Source organism: Mizuhopecten yessoensis, unplaced genomic scaffold (assembly GCF_002113885.1).
Source record: "Mizuhopecten yessoensis strain PY_sf001 unplaced genomic scaffold, ASM211388v2 scaffold10881, whole genome shotgun sequence".
NCBI lineage: Eukaryota > Metazoa > Mollusca > Bivalvia > Pectinida > Pectinidae > Mizuhopecten > Mizuhopecten yessoensis.
This window is the reverse complement of record NW_018408768.1, coordinates 87,468-98,516: the sequence shown is the minus strand read 5'-3', so window position 1 is coordinate 98,516 and position 11,049 is coordinate 87,468. Positions and strand designations below refer to the sequence as shown.

General features: G+C 36.3%; 1 protein-coding gene across 4 annotated transcripts in view; it reads left to right on the top strand.

The window, feature by feature from the left end:
• LOC110463248 (chordin-like protein 1) overlaps positions 1–11,049 on the top strand; it is a 74,937-nt gene that overhangs the window by 7,686 nt on the left and 56,202 nt on the right. For all 4 annotated transcript variants that reach the window (XM_021517680.1, XM_021517683.1, XM_021517682.1 and 1 more), the window contains exon 2: positions 5,887–5,953. In XM_021517680.1, the coding sequence (XP_021373355.1) occupies positions 5,887–5,953 (67 nt within the window). The remainder of the gene's footprint in view (positions 1–5,886; positions 5,954–11,049) is intronic.

Below are 11,049 nucleotides of genomic sequence, written 5' to 3'. Positions count from 1 at the left end.
ATTCTACATACAGGTATACCGTATATACATCTATAAAAAGTTTACTTTCATGTATATAGTATGTGTGTTTTACAAATTCTACATACAGGTATACCGTATAAACATCTATACAAAGTTTACTTACATGTATATAGTATGTATGTTTTACATATTCTACATACAGGTATACCGTATATACATCTATACAAAGTTTACTTACATGTATATGGTATGTATGTTTTACAAATACTACATACAGGTATACGGTATATACATCTATACAAAGTTTACTTACATGTATTTGGTATGTATATTTTACAAATTCTACATACAGGTATACCGTATATACATCTATACAAGGTATGTATATTTTACAAATTCTACATACAGGTATACCGTATAAACATCTATACAAAGTTTACTTACATGTATATGGTATGTATGTTTTACATATTCTACATACAGGTATACCGTATATACATCTGTACAAAGTTTACTTACATGTATATAGTATATATGTTTTACATATTCTACATACAGGTATACGGTATATACATCTATACAAAGTTTACTTACATGTATATAGTATGTATGTTTACAAATTCTACATTCAGGTATACCGTATATACATCTGTACAAAGTTTACTTACATGTACATAGTATGTATGTTTTACAAATTCTACATACAGGTATACGGTATATACATCTATATAAAGTTTACTTACATGTATATAGTACGTATGTTTTACATACATCTGTACAAAGTTTACTTACATGTATATAATATGTATGTTTTACAAATTCTACATTCAGGTATACCGTATATACAACTGTACAAAGTTTACTTACATGTATATAATATGTATGTTTTACAAATTCTACATTCAGGTATACCGTATATACATCTGTACAAAGTTTACTTACATGTATATAGTACGTATGTTTTACATATGCTACATACAGGTATACCGTATATACATCTATCCAAAGTTTACTTACATGTATATAGTATGTATGTTTACAAATTCTACATTCAGGTATACCGTATATACAACTGTACAAAGTTTACTTACATGTATATAATATGTATGTTTTACAAATTCTACATTCAGGTATACCGTATATACATCTGTACAAAGTTTATTTACATGTATATAGTATATATGTTTTACATATTCTACATACAGGTATACGGTATATACATCTATATAAAGTTTACTTACATGTATATGGTATGTATGTTTTACAAATTCTACATTCAGGTATACCGTATATACATCTTTACAAAGTTTACTTACATGTATATAATATGTATGTTTTACAAATTCTACATTCAGGTATACCGTATATACATCTGTACAAAGTTTACTTACATGTATATAGTATGTATGTTTTACAAATTCTACATACAGGTATAACGTATATACATCTATACAAAGTTTACTTACATGTATATAGTACGTATGTTTTACATATTCTACATACAGGTATACAGTATATACATCTATACAAGGTTTACTTACATGTATATGGTATGTATGTTTTACATATTCTACACACAGGGATACCGTATATACATCTGTACAAAGTTTACTTCCATGTATATAGTATGTATGTTTTACAAATTCTACATACAGGTATACCGTATATACATCTGTACAAAGTTTACTTACATGTATGTAGTATGTATGATTTACATATTCTACATACAGGTATACTGTATATACATCTATACAAGGTTTACTTACATGTATATGGTATGTATGTTTTACAAATTCTACATACAGGTATACCGTATATACATCTATACAAAGTTTACTTACCTGTATACAGTATGTATGGTTTACAAATTCTACATACAGGTATACGGTATATACATCTATACAAAGTTTACTTCCATGTATATAGTATATATGTTTTACAAATTTTACATACAGGTACCGGGGTGGGGTGATACTGACCTTCCATATGACACTATAATAGCAGTGCCACACATTCACCTGATTTCACATTTTATAAAACAAAGCCTCAACTAGTAAGCCGCCCCGGGGCCATAACTGGGGCCACGCACAGAGGTCAAAGATCAACGTATGCTGTTGTGAAAGGGAGATAACCTTTATAGGTTCCATATGTAAAGATATAATACTGATAATTAGCATCGATCATTTCAGAAAATTCAAGGTGTTAATTATGAATTTAATTAATTTTATACCAAATGTCATACACATGTAGAGAAGCTTATTTCAGTGTGCCCCTGTTCCCCAGGGACCTATTGGCTGTGGTCTGGGGTCATAATATAAAAAATGGCTACATCCCCCTACAATGGCACGAAGAGAAATACCATGCTACCAGGATTTCGCTGGGGTCTACCCCACCTTTTAGTACTCAATCCCTTTGTCATAACCGGTAAATGGTTGAGATTCCCATCCCATAACTATTTATACACTCACTGGGCATAAAGTGACAAGTTCACCCACACTACCGAGATCGACTCAAGGATCTGACTCACCCGTTGGGACTCATTCTCCGAAGCATAATTTTATGATTGTTGTTATTCCCCACCGTTACCATGTACACACTTCCTTTGCTTGGAAAGACCTATACAGCAGTGACACTATTTCGGGCCTTAGGCCATGGGTCTGACCCCATTCCTGGGGACTAAGACCCTGGGTCGTAACATGTAAAATGGTTGAGAATCCATCCCATAATCGTACGAATACAACACACAACAATGCTACTAGAATTGGAAATTTCAGCATTCCCCTAAATTTGATTTATGATTTCGTTTTCTCTCTCCAATATTGAACTTTAACGTCCTTTTATAATTATTGTTTGCATCGATCATTACAAGTGAAAACCTCTTCCTGTGAGTTGTTCATATCAATCAAAATGCTGTTATTTTTCTCAGGCTTGTGAACGTTTTTATATCCAATTGCTCAAACCCTTAACAGTGAAACAAACTTGAGACCAATTCCGATGCAATCTTTACTCAGGTGACCGTTAAGGCCCCTTGTGCCTCTTGTTTTGTATATCAGTACTGGTAACCCAAGTCCTTGTCTCAATTGCCATGTATTTTAATCCATCGACGGATGTGGCGTAAACAAGGTATACCAAACTTGTGTTAACAGTATTCAATGTATACCTGCAGTCACACCACCACCGCAAGTGTATATATCGTACCCGGGAACGAGCCGGACCGCGCGCTTGTATTAAACCAGCATAACGTGCTGAAATGAAAATAATTGCTAAATAAACCTTTCAGAAAAGTTTTTTTTTTTAATAAATTTTCGCTGATTTCGAATCCGTGTACAACAAAACGACACGCAAAACATCTGTATTTTTGTAAAGATACAGGATCACAGTTAAAAGTGGGAGGTTGACGTTATTGTATACGGAAAATTAGATTGCAGCGGGGCAGGGTTCCTTAATTTATAGATATGTCGAAGATGGTTTCTGATTACCGATCAAACTATATAATTTAATCTTGCTTGTAACAAGCATTTTCATTGGCTTAAATTTTTTTGTTATCAGCTCATAACATAAAAAATGACGTCGGCGTTTGTAACGTCGCTTTTGATTGGCTGATACAGCAGCGCAATAATTTCTAAGAGAAAAGAGTCCATCAATAAAAGTGGATTTCCACAGAGATTGTGTATAATAGTTTATAAATATGTCATATTTATTTTGTTACACTGAAAGTCTTTGTAGTTCAGAAACGGCAGCAAACCTCGATAATGATATCTTGTTTGTTGATAGTCTGCTGTTTACAATCGCTATCGCACCGGCGCTTCATAAATTTGGCTGTTGCCGTCAAACGTTCTTGTGACCATCACGGTTGGCAAAGGAGGCGGTGAACGCACATTTTTCGCGCATGTGATATTTTTCAGTCTCATGGCAATCTCACCCCCGCCCCTTAAAACCAATGTATTTTCGGAGGGTGACAGAGACTTTTGTTTAATTTTCTCCCAACCAATCAAATAGCTAGAAATTCACTTGAGGTGGAACAAATTTAATTATAAGGATTAACTTGAATACATTTTTCATGTTATGGAACTATAACACAAAAAACCGGACACTCCGTTTTTTGTGTTATATCTCCATAACATGAAAAATATATTCAAGTTAATCCTTAATTATACAATATTACCGATCAAACTATTTATACAATATTTTTACCTGTTAGTGTGATACTGTTACTTATTTATTTTTGTGTATGTTTGATATCGATTTCTTACCTAGCCGACCATGTTAGGTAGAGTTTTCACATTGGGAAATTCATGCAAGATAAATCTATCTGCCACCATTCACAGAATAGTGTTCCGTTTTACCTGTATGATGCTACTTAAAGTATGATTTCTCTGTCAACCCTGAGGGTTTGACAAATAGGACGTGAAACTAAGAAACAATGTTATAATGACACGGAAACAATGAGAAACGATGTCACAATCAGCTCTCGACTGAAGATATAATATTTGTATACCAGGAAATCCCTGCTGTCAACATAGTATTACAGCAAATACTAATTCGTTATCTTAGGGTGTAACAAATCTCCAACCATCAAGCTGTGTATCTGGTTGTCTATTAACCCTCGGCACAGATTCGTGTTAAGACAACAAAAACATCATCCTGAAGGTTGTATTTTGCCTACATTTAGAATTTGAAGTACGCAGTAATACTCCCAGTCTAGCTGTATATATGATTTTAAAGTCAACTTCAGTATCAAAGACGCTCATACTTTGCCATCAGATGGCGGTTACACATCCCGATCAAATGATTTAGTACGCGATGTAAGAAATAATTTGCTTAGGATAGAAATGTCCCATCCTGAGGTACACAATATGGGTTCAAAAACGTCGACAAGATCTGGCCCTAATGTTTGCACCCTCTGATGGGACATATCTATCCGTCATATATACATATGATAGAGTCATGTGATATTTAGATGGATCTATAATCACGATTTATAAGTGAAATCGTGGAAGTATAGATGTTTTAATCTAGAGGCGCAATCTCGTGTAATCAAAGAGTTCATGTGACGCCGAATAACTCGCTTAATTTGGTGATGTGTATAGTCTACATTATTATACATGTATAAAAGAAGTTTATAACTTAAAATAACATCTAAAACATAGACATGTGAAAATTTCAAAAAATATAACTCGCATGTAAAGTAGCGGTCGTTTTTTTTTACATTGAACACGAGAAATGATGTGTTTGTCTCGCTGTGTGACGATTCCAGACCTAACCGGCACAGCTTAATACAACAAAGCGAGACTTTTGCCAGCGATTGGCATCTAGATCAATAAATAAATACTAAATAGGCGTCACCCATTGCTCTTTTGGCTATCTCTATCTCGTATTTTTATCTTTATTTGCTCAAATTTTCTGTAAATTTGCGTTTTATCTCAAATGCGAGCACAACCATGTTCTTAGTTGTAAGCGTATGGGGATAAACAGGACATTTCTACAGCTGGGCTAAAAGTCAACGACTCTCTCACATCCGACACTGGATTGTTAAAGTCGGAAGATATGCATTTATGAAATACATATACTTAAATGCTTCTTTTAACAAAAGACATATTCAACTAAACCAAAGAAGACATCCTCGTGTGAACCGAGTCACGTGATATCGTGTGATTGGCTATTTGGGGACCGAATGTTTTTTTCAATTATCAGTGGAGCTTCGTGAAGACTGAAGACTCCATAATTTTGAGCGGACGATTGGGGAGACGCCAGTGGACTATGTATTGAACAGCGTCTGTGACGTCCTGTAGCTCCTGCCCCTATACCTGAATAGTAGCTTACCTGGGAATATATCAGCGTCTAACTAACTTTATAGAAATGTGGAGATTACACCAATACAACTGAGGAAATTACTGTGAAACTTTTTTCCTATTTCTTTTTAAGATCATGTGGAAAAGTCTCACTATGATAATTGCGGTAATACTCGGAAAGGATCTCTGTCTGTTTGCAGGTGAGTGGAAATGCATGCATGACCGATTCACTGTTTGCACAAATTATTTACACATTACCCACCAACACTAACTATAAACTGAGATACACAAACCCACATACCCGTTACACACTCAATCCATTCATACTTTTTTCATAAGAAACGTTTCAGTTTTATTTTTTAAATTTTGATTTATGATAAAAATGTAACAGCTATAACCAAACACCCTTACATTTTAAATGACTGGGTGATTTGAGTTTGACCTTTGCAGGATAGTTTGTAGGTTGAAATTTAATTTAATGTTTATGTACACAGCATTTTGTGTTGTTGACGTGAATAGTGCGATAACGTGCTACCTTAATTACGTTCGACCAGCCGTCGCTAGCATCAGGTACTCTGGTATCATTTCATAATTAAATTACCTAAGCCTATCTGAAGATTTTTTTAATCATAAAAAGATTAAAATGAAACGAGATGATATCACTGTTATGAATACAAGGAAAAACAAATATTGATTACCGAACTGAAATCACAGCTATCTTATCATGCAATGCTCTAAAAAGGCGCGGAGAAATATAAGCTTAAGACCGAACTGAACTTACAACTAGCGTATCACTCACTGTTTTGAAAAGGAGGAAGAAATATAAGTTAAGTACCGAACTGAAATTACAACTAACTTATAACTCACTGTTCCGAAAAAGACAAGGAGAAATATAAGTTAATGAACTGAAACTACATGTATAACTGTTTATAACTCACAGAGCAAAACTTCCCTATTTAGCCTCTTTACTACATTTTCTTAACGTCCGTGTCCATCCCAGGTACGTGAGTATTTGACCATTTCAATTACGCGGCTCTTCTAGGCATCTGACCATCAATAACAACTAGCCCTCCACCACTGGGTCGCGGGGTCGAGGTCTACGTGGGACAGTTGCCAGGTACTCATCGCAGGTCGGTGGTTTTTCTCTGGGTACTCCGGTTTTCCTCCACCACCAAAACTAGGCTCATCCTTAAATGGCCATAATTGTTAACAGGACGTAAAACATAAATAAACCAAACTGAAAGCTGTTACTGTGTCCGTCCCCTCGTACGTTTGACCATTTAAACCGTTCTGTTCCCTGGTGCGTCAACTGATTCATGCGGTCCATGTAACCATTATTGAGTTGGTGTGGATCGTCTTTACGCAATATACAACTTCATAATGAATGCCTGATTTACGAGAACTGCTTACCTACAGGTAGAAATTACACAAATATTGTACACAAGACCACATTGACATGTATCATGAGGTTTTAAACTCAAGTTAAATAAGTTTTCTGAACAAATTCTCGGCTCATGCGTCAAATTTATTTTTATGTAATTTATAGCAAGGGGTTTTGAATGGATTTAGTTTTAGCGAAAGTCCGTAAACGGAAACAAAAATGGCTGAAACTATTGTATTCGCAATTTCGCTTACCATGGTAAATTAATATATAGAAATAACCCATCTCATCTTCGAAATTCCATGGGTTACGCTCAGTCGCCAGGTACTGTCCTCAGGTCGGTGATTTTTTTCTCCGGGCACTCGGGTTGCCCGCCACTACTCAAACCTGGTACGCCGTTACATGACGGAAAGCTGTTAACTTGTATGTTTGTAAAAATTAGCGATGGAATATTTTCTCGACTATTCAACACAAATCAGTGTAAAATAAGGGTTCTATGTTTTAACTCAACATGGTCGTGTCAGAATGGCACTGATACACCGTACTACAAACATGTTCGGAGGAAATCAGGTTTTATTACAATAACTGTAACGGTTTTTGTAGACAGCTAATTGAATTCTAGACAAGCATTGATCAGAATGTCAAGACGAGCCATTAGCTGAACATTAAGTCTTGTATCAAAGAAAGCCTTTTATTTCAAAGAAAAACAATTTGGTACGTTAAATAGATATAAGAAATACGCCATTAAAAGGTACTATACATGTGTAGTCACTTATAAATGACGTTGATTCACGACGCCGATTTCTCTAGTTTAATTACCGTATTGACGCGTAAAAATTAAACATTGAATCCTTAATATTTTGAATTGAAAACAACAAATGTGTGTGTGTAATACAATCACTCGCTATTGCAAATTTCACAAAACGATCATATATAAACACAGATATTTAACGCATTGGATTTGAGTATCTATCCTGACGCCTCGTAAAGCTGACAATACGCGAACCAACTGACGGATGTTCTGGTTGATTAGGTTGGAACAGCTGATCGTGTTAGAGGTTAGACACTAGCTTTGTCGGTTAATGATAACATTACCGACTTCGAATGTAAAGTTAAAAGAGCTGTGACTTAATACAGTGGTTATGATGCTTACACGTGTATAACTTGTTGATAGATACGTAAACTGTTGTGATTAGAAATACCCTTAAACCAAGTGAACAGTTAGCCTCGAACAGGATAAACTTTAATTCATTTTACGGAATGATATGATTTTAGGTTCATCTGCGATAATCTTTAGAGCAAAAAAAGTGGAACTAAATTCACTTTTTTTTAAAAATTTTGACAATTATCTAACCATCTAAATTCGCTGACGAGTTTTGTTTGGAAGCGTAAAGTAATCGCAAACATCAGAGGGGGCTGGGGTTCAAAAAAGCTTAATTTTGTCTTATTGATTTAAATGACATCACCTCTGCAACTGTGATATGGAAACAATGTATCCACCTTATTTGGTTGGAAACATTCTTTCCCAATCCCTGTAGACTTAACCATGAGTCATAACTTTGAAATGGTAGAGATCCCAACCTTAAACCATGGGTGGGGCCCAATCCCTGTAGACTTAATCCATGAGGCATAACTTTGAAATGGTAGAGATCCCAACCTTAAACCATGGGTGTAATTGATAGACATGAACAGACATGATACAGACAGATAACCTACAAGGAGAAAAGTCTATTGGATGCTGCTCCGCCTATGGGTTCTTGTCACGTAGGCACATGGAAACAGTTGAAATATCAACCCTATATCTGTATATACCGTTGCTGGGCAAGGAAAACAGATATGTTGCCGAGATTGGCCTCGGGTCTTTCCTCTCCCACATGGATTTCTTGGTCATGACATGGAAAGAGATACGAAGACATGAACACATCTTTGCTTCCAGGATTGGCCCGAGACTTCAACCCCACCCCCGAAGTCTCTTGGAAATATTTTAGAAACTGTTGAGATCCCCAACCTATGGCCATGTATACAATTGCTGGATGAATACATGTATGGTACCAGAATTGGCCTCTGGGTTCCACGTTTATGTTTTTATTCCATTGGTACTAACATTGATATCTGAGAGGATTCGCACCGGGATTGAGCTGGCTCCATCCGTTTGATCTTATTAACAATGTTTCTTGAAATGCGATTTTTTTACTTAATATCTAGCCGAGCGATACGGGCTCTCTGGGTCTCTTGTTTAGATATGTTTCTAACTTCTACATTTTGCCTTGACTGTGAAACCCTCACTGGCAAGAGAAATCACATGCAGAATAAAATTGTCTGTGAGATTTATCAATTTCTTTCATCTAGTTATATTTTTAAACTTTCCACTGAACATAATTCAACTTTGATTTCCCTTCAACGGTGGTTAAACGGCTCCATCCTTCAGCGCGGGTCTCGAAATCGCTGTCTGATCTCTGACGCCGGATGCTCGCACTGCTAAAACTAACACTTCAGAATAATGGCGTTAATGTTGTATATTTTTAGGTAACAATTAAAAAATCCCAAACTTGACGGTTTGTATTAAACGGAGGGGAATGCATGAAATAAACAGGACTTCCCATCGGTTGCATACACAGGGACCTGAGCATTGGTTACAGTTGTTATAATTGGAGTTAACCCGGTGTGTAGAGAGTACTATCGGTACAACAAATCATATCCCTAATTAAGCATACAGGTACTAGGCATCTATCACAGGGACATGAGCATTGGTTACAGTTGTTATACTTGGAGTTAAACCGGTGTGTAGAGAGTACTATCGGTACAACAAATCAAATCCCTAATTATCCATGTGAGTGTAGCATACAGGTACTAGGCATCTAGCACAGGGACCTGAGCATTGGTTACAGTTGTTATAATTGGAGTTAACCCGGTGTGTAGAGAGTACTATCGGTACAACAAATCATATCCCTAATTAAGCATACAGGTACTAGGCATCTATCACAGGGACATGAGCATTGGTTACAGTTGTTATACTTGGAGTTAAACCGGTGTGTAGAGAGTACTATCGGTACAACAAATCAAATCCCTAATGATCCATGTGAGTGTAGCATACAGGTACTAGGCATCTATCGCAGGGACCTGAGCATTGGTTTCAGTTGTTATACTTGGAGTTAACCCGGTGTGTAGAGAGGACTATCGGTACAACAAATCATATCCCTAATGATGGTATATACGATCCCTGTGAGTGTAGCGCATCTATCACAGGGACATGAGCATTGGTTACAGTTGTTATACTTGGAGTTAACCCGGTGTGTAGAGAGGACTATCGGTACAACAAATCATATCCCTAATGATCCATGAGAGTGTAGCATACAGGTACTAGGCATCTATCACAGGGCCCTGAGCATTGGTTACAGTTGTTATACTTGGAGTTAACCCGGTGTGTAGAGAGGACTATCGGTACAACAAATCATATCCCTAATGAAGCATACAGGTACTAGGCATCTATCCCAGGGACCTGAGCATTGGTTACAGTTGTTATACTTGGTGTTAACCCGGTGTGTAGAGAGTACTATCGGTACAACAAATCATATCCCTAATTAAGCATACAGGTACTAGGCATCTATCACAGGGACATGAGCATTGGTTACAGTTGTTATACTTGGAGTTAAACCGGTGTGTAGAGAGTACTATCGGTACAACAAATCAAATCCCTAATGATCCATGTGAGTGTAGCATACAGGTACTAGGCATCTAGCACAGGGACCTGAGCATTGGTTACAGTTGTTATAATTGGAGTTAACCCGGTGTGTAGAGAGTACTATCGGTACAACAAATCATATCCCTAATGATCCATGTGAGTGTAGCATACAGGTACTAGGCATCTATCACAGGGACATGAGCATTGGTTACAGCTATATTTGGTCCTTAACT